Source organism: Dermacentor silvarum, chromosome 2 (assembly GCF_013339745.2).
Source record: "Dermacentor silvarum isolate Dsil-2018 chromosome 2, BIME_Dsil_1.4, whole genome shotgun sequence".
Classification (NCBI taxonomy): Eukaryota; Metazoa; Arthropoda; class Arachnida; order Ixodida; family Ixodidae; genus Dermacentor; species Dermacentor silvarum.
This window is the reverse complement of record NC_051155.1, coordinates 212275523-212293862: the sequence shown is the minus strand read 5'-3', so window position 1 is coordinate 212293862 and position 18340 is coordinate 212275523. Positions and strand designations below refer to the sequence as shown.

General features: G+C 47.7%; 2 protein-coding genes across 2 annotated transcripts in view; one reads left to right on the top strand and one right to left on the bottom strand.

Moving 5' to 3' along the window:
* The window catches only part of LOC119442565 (perilipin-5), a 37215-nt gene that overhangs the window by 15432 nt on the left and 3443 nt on the right, over positions 1-18340 (bottom strand). The gene's annotated exons all lie outside the window — the stretch shown is intronic.
* LOC119442566 (progranulin) overlaps positions 9572-18340 on the top strand; it is a 63452-nt gene continuing 54683 nt past the window's right edge. Inside the window, exons 1-3 of the mRNA XM_037707489.2 lie at positions 9572-9630; positions 10404-10673; positions 16597-16857. Of these exons, the coding sequence (XP_037563417.2) occupies positions 9579-9630; positions 10404-10673; positions 16597-16857 (583 nt within the window). The 5' untranslated portion in view covers positions 9572-9578. The remainder of the gene's footprint in view (positions 9631-10403; positions 10674-16596; positions 16858-18340) is intronic.

Below are 18340 nucleotides of genomic sequence, written 5' to 3'. Positions count from 1 at the left end.
CTGCAGCGTCGTTAGTCTCAGCTTACCGAAAAGTGCAATTTACAGCTTCGCGAGCGGTAATGACGCCTCTGTTCTATAGGATCTTCTGTCTCTTTTACCTTCACCTCTTCCACTCCACACAATATCCCTCATACTGTCCCTACTGTGGAGCAAAGCCCACAATATATGATTGCACCTGGGAGTGCTCACACCCTCCGGGCTACTCCCCTATTCCTTCACCTTCACCTTTCCCCTCGGAGACTGGGCTGACCAGCTTAGACCCGCAAGAGCAGCGACGGCTTATTCAGCGGGCACGCGGGGTGGCGCGAGCTAATGGGGCCCTGAACTCCACCCTACGAGGAAGTTGCCCCACCTGATTAACAATAAATGTCTCTCTCTCTCTCTCTCTCTCTCTCTCTCTCTCTATAACAAGCTCGCAGCAACTTTCTTTTTTTTTTTTTTGCTGTACTTACAACGGGCGCTCTTATACCTGGGGCATCCTTCGTCTTCTTCTGAAGTTTAAGGAGTTAGCGCGCTAATACTCTTAACAGTTAAGCACGAAGGTGCCACTACGATGTATTAAAGAATGAAGCTGCGCGAGTCCCGATAACCTAAGGCGCAGGTTGATCGAGGATTTATTTCGAAGAAAAGTGAAAAATGGCGATATTGACAGGAGGAGGAGGGGGGAGAGGTTGGAAGGTTGGCACCTCCGACCAGTGGCGTAGCCAGAAATTTTGTTCGGGGGGGGCTCAGGTTGCAGCGCGGCCTCCTGCTTATATAATTTGTCGAGGGATCAAATACATGAATAATAACTGCATTGCCAATGCCATTGTATATTAGATGCTGCAAACGAATTATTGAACGCTACGCACTCTCAAGTAAAACATGTATTTTTTTCATAAAAGAATATATTCGCATGTCCCAAAAATTCTGGCAGAAATAACTGATATCAATGCGGCCGCGTTTGTTTTGTGTTTTTTTGTCTATTTAATGAGGAAAGAAAATATCACACGGTCATTAGAACTATATCAGTTCGAAACCAGCAAAGCAGTGTATACAGCTGATATGAAGAACGTAAAGGCCATGAAATGAATAAGTTGAGGACAAATATTTTGGTGAATCTTCGTCATTCATGAACCTTCTTTACATTTTTTATTGCGATAGCAATTATATGGACACTTCAACCGGATTTCTGCCGTCGGCGTCGCCGTCGTCGTCGCCGTCGCCGTGAGGTTCCGTATAGATAAAATCTTCGCCGCGCGCCGTATGCCCCAGCGGAAGCGTGCGGGGACGCGCGCTATCACGGAGAGCGAACGCACTCAATCTCCCACGCGCAAGCAAGGAAGCGGAAAGCCAGCGCCGGAGGGAGCAGGGGGGGGGGCACTTCTCTGCCAACAACCGCGCTCGTCGCTCGTCCGCACAGTCTCTTATCTCTCCCACGCGCACGCAAGGAAGCGGGAAGCCAGCGCGGGAGGGGGGGGGGGGGGGCGCACTTCTACGCTGCCAACAACCGCGCTCGTCGTTCGTTCTACCGCACCGTCTCTTATCTCCACACGGCTCTGACCTTTATTTCGCCGCTCAGTTTCCGTTGAAGCGATAGACCGCACGTACCTTCGCCCGCTGCCAGCGTTTTGACAGTCGTTGGCTGCAGTCATTCAGTGTGATCTATTCATGTTTGTTTGTGCGCGCTCACACCACGCTTGTTCACTCAGTTAGTAATAGTCGGGCCACATTTTCCAACGCACGCTACACATGCAATGCTGCCCGGATCGGCAGTGCAGCGCTACAGGTGTGTTCCTTCGCACGTGCTGCCCACGGTAAGCGCTTCTCATCAACACCACCGTTTCACACGCGCCTTCTCGTGGTCATCGAGTCTCTCTTCATGTCGGTCTACTTACGCCGCAGCACACCTGCTTACTTAATCAGCTCATGTTTACTCAACCGCTCAAGGTACGTGCGGTCTATCGCTGCAACGGAAACTGAGCGGCGAATGCACGGCGCATAAAGGTCAGAGCCGTGTGTAGATAAGAGACGGTGCGGGCGAGCGACGAGCGCGGTTGTTGGCAGAGTAGAAGTCCGCCCCCCCCCCCCCCCCCCCCTCCCCCCCCCGCTCCCTCCGGCGCTGGCTTCCCGCTTCCTTGCTTGCGCGTGGGAGATTTAGTGCGTTCGCTCTCCATGATAGCGCGCGTCCCCGCACGCTTCCGCTCGGGCATACGGCGCGCATCGAAGATTTTATCTATACGGAACCTCACGGCGACGGCGACGACGACGGTGACGCCGACGGCAGAAATCCGGTTGAAGTGTCCATATAATTGCTATCGCAATAAAAGGAAACAAAAGGACAAACGAAAGCCACAGATGATGCGGCAAGTTACTACCCAATATCCGAGTGTCTTTTTGGCAAACGCCGCGTGGGCCGGGCTTTCAATGAGCAAGGTCGGTCAAAATTGGTTATTGATGTCCTGGTAATTTTCGCATTCGCATGATAATTTTGATCATGATGCTAACTGCTAGAATGAACGACTAAAATTTCTGCGGTTTTAGAAGCTAACGAGCAGTCATACGTTTTCATAATTACGAGCTTATGGGCCTGAAGGAACAGAGCTTTTTACTTGCATTGATTTTTGCTGCTTCGCTATCTAAAGGACAAACTTCTCTCGGCGGGGAAGTTGAGCGAAGCGGTCAATGACTTCGGACACGTTGATGCCGACGTCTCTGTGGGTGTATATAAGCACCAGTCTAACCATGCGTTCCACGGACATTGTAGAGCGCAAGTAGTTTTTTTAAACTCTTGTTAAAAATATTCTCTCTGCGCTGGCAGTGGTCACTGGAAGGGTGACTAAAAACTGGAACAGTTTGTACACATTTACATTGAACCTGCAGTCGCAATGACAGAGGGCATCTATTCCGTGCTAAAACCTAAAACACTCCCTCGATGTCGTTGGCATTCTTGCTTAGGTACCTTGCACAAACAGTGGGCTGTTCGATTCCACCGATGTCCGTCATTTCGTCAGGAAGTATGGAGAAGCAGCCTGATTTTGCAACTAGGCTTTCATTGATAATTTCGTCACAAATTTCTATAATTTTGTTTTGTGCATCTGGGCTTAAATACGAGGCATTACTGGGGCAACATTCCAAATGGTTCTTCAGATATGTATCTCCACAATCAGCTCGCATGCGAAGAAGCGCTCTGAAAATACCTGTATTTTCTTAGGGGCCTATGCTGAAATCCATAAGGCCACTGTCCCTGTGGCCACGGAGAGCCAGACCTTGTAGCCCGCAAAAAGAATTTCCTCAATAATAGGCCATTTCCTTTCTCCTGTTTTCTCATATTTTACTTTGCCTGCCCTGGTCCAGCTCATCGATCACATTGGGCACGCGTCCTGAAAATGTTTGGAGGAAATTATCACCTGCTAGCTCACAGTCACGGTAATATTTAGTATTTTCGTGTGTGTGGAAGATTGCAAGCGCGTGCTTTCATTTCTGGAACGGCTTGGACACGAGGGCTCCAGTGCACGCCTGTTGGTCCAAGTTTATAACAGCATTAACCCCATAAAGTTCCATAATTGAAAATCTTTTAAAGCACGCCTTTGGAAATGTCAGTGCACCTTTCGCGTCAAAAGTTTATGAGAACTTTACACCCATAAAATTTCGGAATTGAAATCTATGCGCTCAGTAGATAACGCGGCCGCTGTGAGATGCCGCAACGCGCCCGCTCGCTATCGAAAAGCCCTTGAAAGTTTGTGCTCGGACGGGGCTCCTTGCGTTACGTGACCCAAGGTGCCACGAAATCCACCCCAGGTGCCACGAAATCCAGCCCGAGTTCGCAATGTTCGTGCCGAAATGTTATTCGAGCGTGAAAAAGAAATTGTAGACAGAATGCAGAATGATTCCCGGCGTCGGTGGTAGTTTTGGTCGGCGGTGCATGCCGGCACGAAAAAATTTCGGGGGGGGCTGAAGCCCCATCAGCCCCCCCCCTGGCTACGCGCCTGATATATATATATATATATATATAAGAAATCGAACAGCCAACACCTCGCAATGAGAAGCGGAACGTCATATTTACTTAGCCGTCGCGGTGTGCGTGTGAAGTGATAAGAAATAAAATGAAGGGAACACAGAAGGGAACGATAGACTGATGACAGTGTACCCGGTCTGGTTTAATCTAAGGCGCCTTAGCGGAGGGCTGAATCGATGCACGAAGGCGTCTTTGCTTCCCAACTCCCTCGGAATGGGTCAGGGAATCGCAACCGCGATCAAGAGCTCCGCAGCCGGGAGCGCCATAGCCACAGAGAGGTTTGATGTGTGCGCGCGGTCGTGTTTAGGGTCTCGAAATGAGACATAAAAGACGCCAAGTGAGGGCCTCTGGCCTAATTTGGACTATCTAGCGTTCTTTAACGTGCCACAAAAGCGAGGCTCACGAGCGCTTTCGCGTCCCGCAACACCATTTTCCTTAACGTGGCTGCCGCTGCCCTCGAACCAGCGACCTCGCGCTAAGCAGCATATCGCGATAGCCGCGCAGAGCACACAGAGCCAGAGCGGCGGATACATATATCACAGGGAGAAAAAAAAAAATAATAACATCCTTGGGCCTTAAAAGGTAAGATCGAACTGTTGAGGGCGAAAAATGAATTTTTTTTTCTCTTTCTTTCTGACGATTTTGTGGCAAGTAAACACAATTATTTCACTGTTTCCAACTGCGACTTCTTTTTTATCTTTCTGACGATTTTTGTGGCAAGTAAACAAAATTATTTCACTGCTTCCAACTGCGACTTCTCTGATAGAGAGTCACTGAAGCGACAATAAACAGAAAATGAAGTTGAACTCTATTAGTGAATTACGCTTGTGTCATACCCAAGAAGCTACCTACTCTTTGTTACCTTAACAAGAGCCTCGGTATGATAGAAAATGTGTCAGAACGAGAAACGGGTGGCGCCGCCGCCTTGATGTTCCCGAACCAGCTCGCTCTGACGGAATGAATTTGGATGACTTTTCTTCGAGACCCCCCCCCCCCCCCCCCCCAAGAAAAAAATAAAAAATAAAAAGGCTTCACAGTACTCTCAAGGAGTCGAAGACTCAACCTGGCCCGTTTTGATAATCTACATCGAGCTACAGGTGGCCCAGATACGAAAATATACTTCGAAATTTGTGACGTCACACTGACGAACCAGCGCTGGGGTTCCGGCACGAAATATTGCAATTGGTGCTCTGAACTTCACTTTCGCTTCTCATCATCAACCTACTGTTGCGAAATTAACGAAAATAGAGGTTTCAAAGAAAACATTGTGTCTACATTGATTTAGGATCTTTCGTTATAGTGTCCCTTTACGGGTGATATTAAATTTATTATTATTATTATCATCATCATCATCATAATCACCAGAGAACACAGACCTTTCTATGTTGCTGCCTGTCACCACCAACACTCAACCGTCCACAGAATACAGAGTCTTTATAACGTCCACTTTCATGACCTTGATATTTCTCACAACTCGCTTTCATTATTCTGTTCTGAGCATTGCATTGTTGTCTCTTAGTTTAACATATTATTCAAATTCCCTTCTCCTCTTTTTTTCTTATGCATGCATTTTGCGCCTAGGGTTACATGTATGTACACTTCTTTTCAAGATTGTTACTGTTTATTCATTGCTTTTTCTTTTTACTGATATTCCCCGGCGGTATTTCTGTTTCTATGTATACGTGTGCCAGCGCTCAGACCTCATGGTTGTTCCTGGGCAAGATAAATAAATAACTAATAACTAATAAATATAATAATATAATAATATAATAATAATAATAATAATAATAATAATAATAATAATAATAATAATAATTATTATTATTCCCCGCCGCGGTAGCTCAGTCGGCTAAGGCATTGCGCTGCTGAGCACGAGATCGCGGGACCGAATCCCGGCCGCATTTCGATGGAGGCGAAATGCAAAAACGCCCGTGTGCTTGCGTTGTAGTGCACGTTAAAGAACCCCAGGTGGTCAAAATTAATCCGGAGCCCTCCACTACGGCGTGCCTCATAATCAGAACTGGTTTTGGCACGTAAAACCCCAGAAATATTATTTATTATTATTATTATTATTATTATTATTATTATTATTATTATTATTATTATTATTATTATTATTATTATTATCATTATCATTATTATTGTTGTTGTTGTTGTTGACAGGAAATGGGCAACGCCTGAAATAGGTAGCTCCGCGAGCGGGTATTTATATAGCGCAGTCGCAACCGAGTGGATTGGCCCCAGCCCCCACCAACCGGTACAAGGAACTACAGAATCTAACAGCGCGATATCCCTCTGCGTTTCGCGTGGGGTCTGCAACCACTCCAGGCCAATGTCACGCGAAGCGCAAGCGCCTTTGGTTTCAAGAAATGATTAGCTCGCTGCACGCGCGTGGTATCTTTCTTGGCATGCCGCGGTAGTGAAAGTCTACAGCGACCACCATTCCGCGCGAATGTTTCGGTGCCCCAACTTTCTGCCCGTGCTTTCTGGCCGTTTCAGTTTACTGGCTTCAAATATACAGTACACTGCTAGGCTAGCAAGTATACTGGAGGAAGTCTCAGCATAAATCACTGCAATGAGACCTCTTGCCATAATAATATTTAAGAGGAAGCTTTAGCTCGGGGTCAACTCCGATTTTCCTATTCAAAAACCTGCGCAACGCAAGAAAAATGCTTCCGTTACACAATTGCTGCGCCACTTTGAATTAAAGCTTTATCAGAAAGCCGAATTCTACAAACCGCAGAAAGCAGAATTTTTGATTCAGAGACTTACAGCCCCTTTGTAAAAATTTCACCAAAATCAGTAATCTAAAAAGAAAATAGACGCACAAAGTTTACAAACCTCTAACTCCGAACACACACACACAAAAAGTTTTGTAATATGCATCTGTTGGAGCATCTCAAGCAGACAAATAGAATGTATGAGCCTACGTGAAATTTTTACAATGTTTGTGAGGATTTTACAAAAGTCGTACTCGCACATTAATGGTGCATTTCGGAGCGATGTACAGTACATCAATTTTGTCCGCTCTATATGTCTCAATGGGTGCACTTTGCGGAATTGTCATATATGTTCTTGGTTACGACTTACATCGTGAACTTGATGATTCAGCATTTTTTTTTGCGATTTTCGATAATGGCTTAAACGACGAACACCCTTAGTAGAATTAAACTTCTTTCTTTTACATGAAGCAAACGTCATCAATATCGGTGCAGTGGACGCCGTGCAAACGACTTCTCCTTTCTCCTGTGTTTACACAGCATCTCCTGGTGTAAAGCTTCCTCTTAAGAAGAAAGAACAGCAGTAGTTATGTGCAGTAAAATAATCACTGCGAACAGGTAAATTTAGAAGTGCAAGGAATTTAGGAAGCGAGTAGGAACAGCAGAATGCGCAACAACATCAGAATACAAATTTATTTGTGTGAGGAGACATGTATATTCAGCAATTATTTGAAACTTGTTAGACACTGGAAGCGTTAGTGTGAAACGGTAAATCATTCGAAAATTTTACGACTGCGAATCGGATTGTCTGTTTCCCGTAGTCAGTAGAAGCTCTGGGAGAATATTTTTTTGGAGAATGTGAAGGTGTTAAGACAATGATCTGCGCGGTGTCTATAACGAATAAAACGTTCCGACTCGTGAATTAGGCGGTAAGCCGTACAGCCTAAGTTATGTGCAGTGAGGTTCTGATGTGTTAAAACGCCACGATGTACGCGCGTTACATGTGATGTATGCGGTGATGCCATTCTAAACGAAGACTTTCTAAGCAAGAACGGTGCGGCACGTCTTTACGTTATATGCTCATATTGGCTCTTGGAAGCTCTACCACCTTGAATGTCTGGAGGGTTGGGGCTACGGCCTTCGTTGGACTGAATCGAATGCCTAGACGTACCACGTTAAATGTTCCTCTTCGAAATTCCAACGACAAATAAGTTAAAAAGCAAAAAAAAAAAAAAACGTCATTTTGCTCTATATGAACGATGCCCTTGAGAGCCAGTGTGACAAGTGGGTTTGTTCGTTTAATCGAAGCAAGACTGAAACATTTGGCTTCTGTAATAAGGAACCTCGATTGCCATCCGTAGCGAGAACAACGTTTTTGTAGGCGAGAAAATGACGAAACAAGAAAATCGGAGAGGCGCCAACTGTTGTGAACTATGGTACCTCTCTTCTGACGTCAACACTGGTTGATTCACAAAGAGCGCGCAGAGGGAGGCGACATGGAGATTACGTCAACTCTTCCGTTTTGGCGCGGGCGGTTAAAATTGAGGAGCAACGGCGGGACCTTCGGTGGCAATTTTCTACGCGACCAAGTGACATATTGACAAACAGAAAATGGTGACAGGCTTATAAACGAATAATATATCGATCTTGCTCGGCTTAACTTTTTCCCTTAAGTGTCCCTTCAAGAAATGACCAGCTGGACTATTATTACACACGTGCAGTGCCAGACAAGTCAGTCAAACAGAAAATAGCGTCTTGATAAGCCAGAACAGGACCCAAGGACGAAAGAGTCACTTGAAGTTTCCGCGCTATAGTTTCTCCTGACTTCACGTGTCTGAATGGCGTCCAATCAAGACTAATTCATTCGTTCATTTCATTAATGTCAATTTGCCATTTGCAGCTAAATAGTAACATAGCATGCTCATAGACTCATAGCTAACGGCCGGGAGGGCGTTTAAATGCAACCTGTATCTTCAAAGAATAATAAACGTTTAAAAAAATAGAAATAAGAGTGAGAAATCTCTCTAAACAGTCATAATAAGTAGTAATTATATAGATAAAGGGAATAGACAGCAAGACACAACAACTGCATAATTTTTCACAAAATTACAAATATACAACACCAAATTACAATCCGGCATACAACCCGCCGGGGTGGCTCAGTCAGCTAAGGCATTGCGCTGCTGAAAACGAGGTCGCGGGATCGAATCGCGGGCGCGGCGGCCGCATTTCGATGGAGGCGAAATGCGAAAACGCCCGTGTGCCTGCGTTGTAGTGCACGTTAAAGAAGCCCAGGTGGTCAAAATTAATCCGGAGCCCCTCCACTACAGAGTGCCTCATCATCAGAACTGGTTTTGGCACGCAAAACCCCAGAAACAAGAACAATCCGGCATACTAAAGAAAAAATTGAATAGTTTATTAACAGACAAGGTATTGCGGCACATTATAACAAAATTAAAGCCTGTACGTATGAGTTTAGAATATTTTTTTCGGGAATAAGGATAGCCCAAAGAGTGAACATATTTTAAAATGCGTGGCGTCACTAACATACTGGCTCTGCGCTTCAGGTGCAAAATTCTAAAAAGGAACCTCGCTAACAGCCAATTTTTTCCGCGTGGCGGAATGAAATCAAAAAGATGAGTGAAGAACACAAATATTTTGCAAATGCTGATCGTAACAGCATTTGGGGGGACAGTGTCGTGCGGCTATGCACAGTGCTGCTTAAATTAAGTTGCTAATATAAGGAAAAAATTAAATGCGACCAGATATATCGGTTTAGCTTGGACGGTCAGTGCATGGCTCGGAACACCCAATATTTTTTTTTTTAACAAGAGGTTTACTTTTTTTTTTCTCCGCAGATCATGGAACTCAAAAGCTTGATCGTTCTTGGAGCAGCCCTGGTCGTCGCATCAGGTAAGACCAGTCCGAGCAAGTTCTAGGAATGAAGGATCCCGAGAACATACTAGCACTGTAAATAGGAATGGAGGCTTTATGTTGATTATCGACGCGCATTGACAAGTATGACGTAATCACGTATCAGAGAGAGAAAGCAAAACAGGGAAGGAAGGGAGATCAACCAGACGAGAGTGCGGTTTGCTACACTACACTGGAGGTAAGAGAAAGGGGGAATAGAAAGAGGGAGAGAGGGAGCACTGAGTGCACGTGGGATATAAGCGGTTTCTTAAACCGGTGCACTTCAAGTAGTGCACTAGTGCACTAATCGCTTTTTGTGCCAGTGACGTATGTGGCCACGGTCTGAACATATTTGACTCGGGGAACGGACCAGAGTCCAGTCGGTTTAAAGTAGCACGGCGAGAGAGGCGTCGGACGTCGTGGCGAGGACGGATACACAATAGGTGCCCGATGGCTTCCTCGCACCTACAGGAGTAGCACGTCGGGCTATCGGCCTTTCCCGTACGACTGGAGTAGGCGTCCTTAAACGCAACTCCCAGCGACACGCGGCACAGCAACGTTGTTTCGCCGTGGGAAACGCTACATGTCAGTTGGACCCGTAGCTAGGTATAGCTAGGTATATAGCAAGGGGTGCAGCTGACGCCGTCAGCAATTGCATGAGGCAATCAAGCAAGCAAACAACTTTGTGTCGGCGCTCCTCGAACGTGCACCAGGGCTCAATCCTGGAGGGCTCAATCCTGGAGCGAGAACACGTCGGGTCGCTTCGAACGCAGGCGCTCGGGCGAGCTTTGTGCAATGCGAGGACAGAAGCTTGTGCCCCGACGGCGCGACGTGCTGCAAGATTGACGATAGGACATGGGGCTGCTGTCCTTACGAGTTCGGCCAATGCTGCAAGGATGGCCTGCACTGCTGTCCGTCGGGCTACAGCTGTGACGGTGCCAACAGCAGCTGCACCCACAAAGTCACTCAACAGGGGCTCTTCGGGACGGTGCTTGAGCGGGTCTCACCGCTTGCAAGAGCACAGCGCGATGAAGTGTCCAGAGGTGAGACGCCGCGACTTGCAAAGCTATCGCAGGGAAAGCAATTCACTGGCTCGAAGCGATGACACGTATGGTAGGTCGACGGTAAACCGAAGCTTTAGGCGGAGAAGTGAAAGGCCCCAACCGCCAGGCGAGATCTGTTCCAGAGTACGCTGCGGGTCAGTCGCGCGGCTACGCCAGCTTCGTTCTTTAAACATAGCGACTATAGAGCGACGAAACAGGCAAAGAGCGATTACCGGTACAGAAGCAAGTGCTTGTGTGTGTCCCTTTTCTGTGTCTGCGCTGTAGTCGCTTTCATTACGCATTACTAACTAGCGCGTTCTTATAACTTGCTGCGTTTCCTATAGCCTCGATTATTATTATGTATACTGATATTTCTAATGCGATCTCCTTTAAATCAGGGTGAGAACGAATAGTCACCTGGCCCCTGTAAGTATACTTACGTGCTACCACATCGCAATCTAGCACTCTGCCTACCTGCCTACCTGCTTTAACTCGTAAAGTTGTCTATGGCTGTGATAATCCCACCCCCATAACTTCACCGCTTTCCGGTCACTGATTATCTAAACCTCTCCTGCTTATCTCGACTGCTGACCAACTGAACCTCAGCGCTTCCGGAAGGTGAGCGGTGTCCCTACGGTTCATGCTGTATGAGAATCCTGGCATTCGATTGCAATGTGCTAAGTCGCCTAACGATTCAGTCTGCAGCAGAGACATGAGGCCTCACTCTGTTGCGAATATTTGCTCATGTGTGTTCTTGATCTGAGACAGAAAAGTTCGGACCTCGAAAAGCAAAGGCACAGCCCTGCGTGTTATCGTAGAGATGGTCTTTCTTGATTTCTTGCGTACTCTCTTTGTAAAACTTTCTTGTTACCATCACTTGCATGTAATTTACCGACTCTGTTTATTTTGAATGACTGAGGGTTGTCAACTTATACCTTCAAGTTACCCTACCTCTTCTTAGGTTATTATTATTATTGTTATTATTGTTGTTTGTTTTGAAAACATATATAGACTAGACAGGAAAGGAAAAGCGAGGAGCAGACTGGCAACTACCACCAGAAGGGGCACAACGCCTGCTTATACCTTTCAGAAAGGAGGAGACAGAAACGTAGAATTGGTAGATAGGAAGAAGGGGAGGGAAGAGGAAACAAAGAGCAAGATGAAAATTTTCAATATAATTAAGCAGAACACACACAGTAGGGCCGGTCACAGCAGGTCACGCTACTAAAGAATGTCGAATTATAAGAAATAGTGTGTGAGGTCCCGTCACCCGAAAAGAGAAATAGGCTACAAACGTGAACTTAAGTTAGTTACTTTTAGAAAAGTAAGGAGAGCGCGATGCGCCTGATCGCGTCGAGACGCACAACCACAGGGGTACAAACATTCGTCGAGTGTCGTACACCGCAGGCCAAGAAGATGATAGTCCGTCACTAGCGACATGCGCTGCGCAATGAAAGCGGGACACTCCAATATCAGGAGCTAAACTGTCTCGCAGCAACCGCAAGACGCACACGATGAACTGGCCACACGTCCTTGTCGGTACAAACGTTCGCACACGTTCAGACAGCCAACCCTTAGCTTGAGTTGTTGCGCTCTAGCGCGACGAGGCAAGCCTCGACCGCGAATACGGGGCGGGAACGTTCCATTTGCGACGAGCTGGTCTGCATGCTGCTTGAGTATAGTTGTCGACAAATCAGCAGACGAGCGTTATCAAGCTTGCACAAAATTTCGGGGCAGACACAGTCGTTATGAGCGCAAGTTGAAGCCAGCCGATCATCTTCTTCATTTCCCGCGATCCCTACGTGTGAAAGTATCCATTGGGCAACGAGAGATGCCCCACGTCATGAAATTTTGTTTGCAGAGGCAGTAATGCTTCGCACAACTGGACAATCAATCCGACTGTGTTCTAATCTGCTAAGGGCAGCGCGAGAGTCCGTAAAGATGGCCATCTTCAATGCAGTTAACTCCACTTGCACGTATTTCAGTGCAACATTAATCGCTGCTAGCTCCGCAGTTGTTTACGAGGCTGGATGGGGTATATGAAATACGCATCGTACTTGCGTCGAAGGGCAGAAAAAAGCCGCAGAAGCGCCTTGACCGTCGCTGTGCACAGAGACATCTGTAAATACTTGGAGGTAATCTGGAAATCTTTCGAACATGTGCGACTGAGCCAGTTGGAATATTGCCGAAGCAGGCATATCAGACTGTTTGTGTATGGCAGGGATTGGGAGGTAAATGGGGAATGCGTGTTCAGTGATATCTTTCAGAGGCGGCGGCCTAACTGAAGCAGCATGTTCAGAAATACCAGCAATGTTCCTAAATAATATGCCGTCATTTTCCCCATCCGAGAACATGGGCGCTGAATCAGACGATCAAGGAGCGATTGACCATTCGATGCGCGGTGCAGACGCTCAATCTGATTTAGAGCAGTCTGGTGTGCTTCTAGCCTCAGGGGTACCTCACGCGACTCAGTAAGTAATGCAACAGATTGTGCTTCACGAGGTAATCCAAGCATTAGTCGAATGACCAACGCGATGATCTCGTTCCAGTTGGGCCATCAAACTAGATGGCACGTTCACGACAGGTAACGCATACATCATGCCTGAGAGTATACAGACGACTCGTACACCTGTAGAGCCGTTGTTTGGTCGCAGCCAGCACCTTTAGCAGTCAAGGCCGCAACATACTTAAGGAGCTAGGAATTGCGATTTGCGTCGTACAAATTTAACGGCACGATGCCAAGAGATGCGATCATCCACAATCAAGCCTAAATAACGGTGTTATCGCACCCAGCTTATCGGTGCCTCGCGATGGTACAGTCGGCTCATTGTTCGACACGCGCGTTGTTTAGGGTGATTTGTATTGCAGCCGACTTGGCAGGTGATATTGGCAGGTGATATTTGCAGGACAACTTCAGCCAAGTACTCCGAAGTCGCGTTTAGAGATCTTTGCAAGCTCGCACGTAGCCGCGGACCAAGGCGCGAAGGGCCGCTTATCCAGAGAGCAATATCATCTGCATAGATAGCGATGCCCACAGGGAAGTCACTGTCCCGAGGCAATCGACTTGGACGCGCGGCGAGTAGGGTGTTAAAACCGGCGATAATACTCTGTACTGTGGGAAACTGCACTTCACAGTGCGGGATTCACTTGGCATTCCTCCGACACACACTTTCATCCGGCGCTCCGATAGAAAATTTTGCACAAATCGGAGCAGACGACCCGAAATTCCCGCGGTTGCAAGAGCGAAAATATTCGATTTATGCGGAACCGAGTCGAAAGCTTGCTGTATGCCTAGGAAGAGCGCGTAGGCGGAGTGCTTGTTTCCTCTAGCAAATTCAAGTGCTGAAACACGGTTTTGAGACACGCTTTTGAGGCACAGAGGATGTTCGAATTGAAGTTAGAAGCAATCAATGACTACTCGATAAAAGGGTCTATCGCATTGGTTATCTCGGCTTGGACTCTTCTTGGCAATACTAGAAACAATCGTACAGCTGCGATGGAGAGCACCATCGACAGCCTCTACATCGGAAGGCCTTGGATCAACAACGCATGGCCCTAGGCTTAATGCGAGACGGGACAAGTCGATTATGTGAGGCGCACTCGTAGAGTTTATTAATGAATCGTGACAACGACCTAAAGCAGGCCGACGAGACTGCTACGGCGTTTGTACAACACATCTGACTAGAGATTCAAAGACAATTCAGAGAATTCAAGGTTGTCAACGGCCAAAATTCAAGAAGGGGGAAACAAACCTTATTCGCACACATACAGTGAAAAATACTGAAACCTCCTTCTTAGGTGCAGCAGATAAGCAGCTTCAGGCCGCTTTTCTAAGGTGGCTTCCCCATTGTAACGATATCAATCGCTTTCTGGCATAATGGTTACCAGTGTCCGACTTCAACCAAATTAAGACACTCGTCGCGCTAAAGCCAAATGCCTGAAAGTGACTTTACACTATTTATAAATCGTAGGGCTCTAAAATAAAGCGACGATGGCTGAGGTCTAAACCACGCAACTATTAAAACGAAATGGTGGCACGGCTTGGTCGCTTAATCTGGTTTTTTCTTGCTTTTGGCGTTGTCTAGTTTCACAATTGCAACGGTGATATAAACAAGCCTGTCGTTGGTAGTAGTTGGCGGCTGTGGGCAGGCGACATTGCAATCGTTTAGCGATACTCCCAAATTAAGATATCTAGGACTGTTTCACGATAGACAGTGTCCATGGCATAGCCCCTATGCGGAGTTTGTTAATTTTAATGTTCAAAAGTCGGCCCCAAACCCACTTTTCCCGGAATTCAAAAAGCACATTTATTCCCAGGGAGTTTTTAAGGGCTCTTGAATCTGTTTCTCCAAATTTAAGGGTTTGCAACGATTTCAAGGAGGTGCACGAAGCCTGCTACTAATGCCACAGCGCCAGATCGGGAAATATTCTTGTCATTAAACACGTCCTTAAATCAAATAAATGCTAAAACAACGGCAGCGACTGCCCTGGTGTGCGGGCAGTTTGGAGGAGGGATTTCGATCGAACCACGGTGCCGGTTTATTATAGCCGCGCTGAATCACGTTTTCACGCTTTCGTTGTACCCGCCATGGACGCTCCCACAGGGAAGAGAGCGATGGCCCATCTCGTGACGATTTCGCCACCGGATCAGCTTTCTTCATGTGCGTGGCCGGGCCGCGCTCGGCGTCGCGAAACCCGAGAGCGCTTCGAATCTCACCGCATCGCGGGCAGGACGGCACCGACGCGTCTCCGCTGGTGCGGTGCCAGCAATCCGCGCTTATACGTCGGCGATACGGTGCAGGTGGCTCGGTCACGTGAGCGCAGGTCGCTGAGTGCGCGAGCGATCTCGCTGGTTCTCACGCTAACGCGGGATGAGGTATACGGTGATTCAGAGAGACTCCAAACAAGAACATTAACCTCTTCCAGGCTGTTGTCGAGATTACGTGGCATATGAACGCTTAGATTACGTGGCAGGGGACGCTTATCAGCGGGACCCGACTTTTATGTCCTGATCAGTCATGCAAAAATTGAGTCAATTTAGCACACGCCAAAGAGGGTGAAGGCGAAAGCCTGCGCGCTCAAGAGAGATTAATTAAATTACTTGACGTTGTCATTTGAATGCGCTGTTGCTTCTTATTACTCGTCTCTAGCGCCGAGTCTCAAGCTAATGTTAGTAGATCCGCTGCCGAAGAGCTGCTCTGTGATCAAATATGTGTGAATTGGGTGAAAAACTGGGTGAACACCTTAAGCAAAAGCATCGCCGCGCAGGCGACCGCCTACTATTGACATATTCCATCGAAACACACAGTTTGTGTGTGTGTGTGTGTGTGTGTGTGTGGGGGGGGGGGGGGGGGTGCAAGTTCGTTTAAGTTATACGGATGCCGCGCCGATAATGCGTCTTGTCGTTGGCATCCTCACAAATGTGTCCGGTTTCCCAAGAAACATCACACATGCTAACGACTCTTTTTGTTTCAATGTGCTTGAGACCAGCGGCGTGTACCGGCCGTGTTTTAGCAATGAAATTCTCGTTTATCGAGCGTACCGTGGGCTAATTGCAGCACCAGTTCCCAGAGAAGTCTGAATTTGGCCGCAGGACTCTCAAAATTAATGCCTCGTGGGCTGTATGATATGCAGCTCTGAGGTAGAGCCTTGAAAAGTTGTCCCGTTCACTAGTCTTTAGGAAATGTAGTGTCGCTCGTCAGCGTCCATTTAACGGCCGGATACCCGTCAATCTTTTCCACGTCATTATTTTCGGTCCCCAAGCTTGTGCTCCCGATAAGAGTCATCGATATCGATACCATTATCGACATCAGCCTAGTATTCCTCTATAATGCCCATTACAGGACCGTAGCTCGCAACTTGAGCGACTTCGTAACGGATATACTTATGCCGATGTTTGTTTGCACTCGCGCGTTTCATTCAGGATCGTTGGCAGGAAATGTCCGCTGCCCTGACGGAAACTACTGCCTCGACGGCCAGACCTGCTGCCTCCTCACGTCCGGCCATTACGGTTGCTGTCCGTACGCGCATGCGCAGTGCTGCAGCGACCACACCAGCTGCTGTCCCGAGGGATACCAGTGCAAGGTATCGACCCACCAGTGTGTCCACGCGACAAGCAACCACACCGTGGCCATGGCGAAGAAGGTCGATCCTACACTCTTGAGCGTGGCCAGCCCGCGTAACGGTAAATGATTGTCGATGATTCATAGTTAGCGAGAAACTTCACCTCTTTTAGCCAGATTTTTTTTTTTTTTTTTGTAAGACGCACCACCTGCGTGGAGCGCCGACGGGGATAGTGTTTCAGACGGAACACGTGCGAAGATCACCGAAAGGGGTTAAACAAACGCTGTAAGGGACCGGCAGCCCTGGAAACACTGCGACAGCTGTGGCCGACCTTGGCCGCGGTTGGGTGTTATGACGTCAAATTTCAGCTTCTGCCGGCGGCCGCTTGGAGGCAAGGTGCAACAGAAATTCGCAAAGAAAGAGAGATGTTTCTCGTTCCTTTTTTTTTTTTTCACAGCAGCTTGTTGTATTCGTCATTTTCAACAGTTCAACTTTTGTTCCGACGCAAAAAACCACCCGCCAACTTTTGTGTCCGTATCCCTTTAAAGGCGAAGCTTAAGCGTCCTCCAATTTTTGTGAACGCGTTACGGACTGACTATCGGCTTAAACTTTAAGCTCCGCTGTTAAAATTCAGAGCCCTTCCACTACTGTGCAGATGGAAGCCAGAGAAGCTGTGAGTATGATGGGTCTGCAGTAGTGAATATTGGTGGGTCTGTAGTAGTGAATAACGGGCCTCCCCGTTACGACGACAGAAGTGGAATTCTACGCTGGAATGATTAGCGCCAACGCAGCCAGCTGTGGAAGCAGACGACGACGACGACGAACGCCGGAGCAGTGGCACGAGCGCGTGTCGAGTACGTGTCAAGGCGACGACGGCTGTCAAGAAGTTGCCCAGGGCGTCGCATTTCGATGATAACGTGGACAGCAAGCACGCTCAGCAACATTTTTTTTTTTTTCAAATGGCCTGAAAGTTGGTGGCCCGGGGCTGCAGCCCCCATAGCCCCCCACCCTAAAACCCTAAACCACCCAGAGGTCGAAATTTAGTTGTGGTGTTGCAGTTGTGCACAAGTCTACAACGAACACGTAGCCGCGAGAATTTTTTGAAATGGTGCCGTAATAGCGGAGTTAAACGCGTTTGATGATCGAAAAACGGCCCTCGCTCGTTCCGCTCTTCGCTACTCTCCTCATCGGCTGGTCTCCCCTCCTCGCCGAGTGCTTCTCGAAAGGTCACGTGACATACGTCATCGCCAACGCGCTTCTCAAAACACTGCCTACTTCCGGTCACGTCCACGCTAGCGGCCGACGGCGAACCGGCCGCCCGTGCCGTAGAACGCCTGCTGCGCGAGAGGTGTCCAAAGTAGACGGCAGTTTGGCCGGCGCCCCGCCTGCTGCACGATCAATGGGCCAATCGACGACCGAGAAGCTGCACGCCTCCGCCACCGGCAACGAGACAGTTTGCCAATACCATCTAAACAGCACTAATTTCGATTTCTTCACGGCAAATTGTCAAAAAAATGCGCTTTTGCGAGTGTGGCAGACGATTGCGCGTCTTACATCTTAGTTGCAAGTCACTCAAAGCCAGGTTAAAGACAAGGGTTTAAACC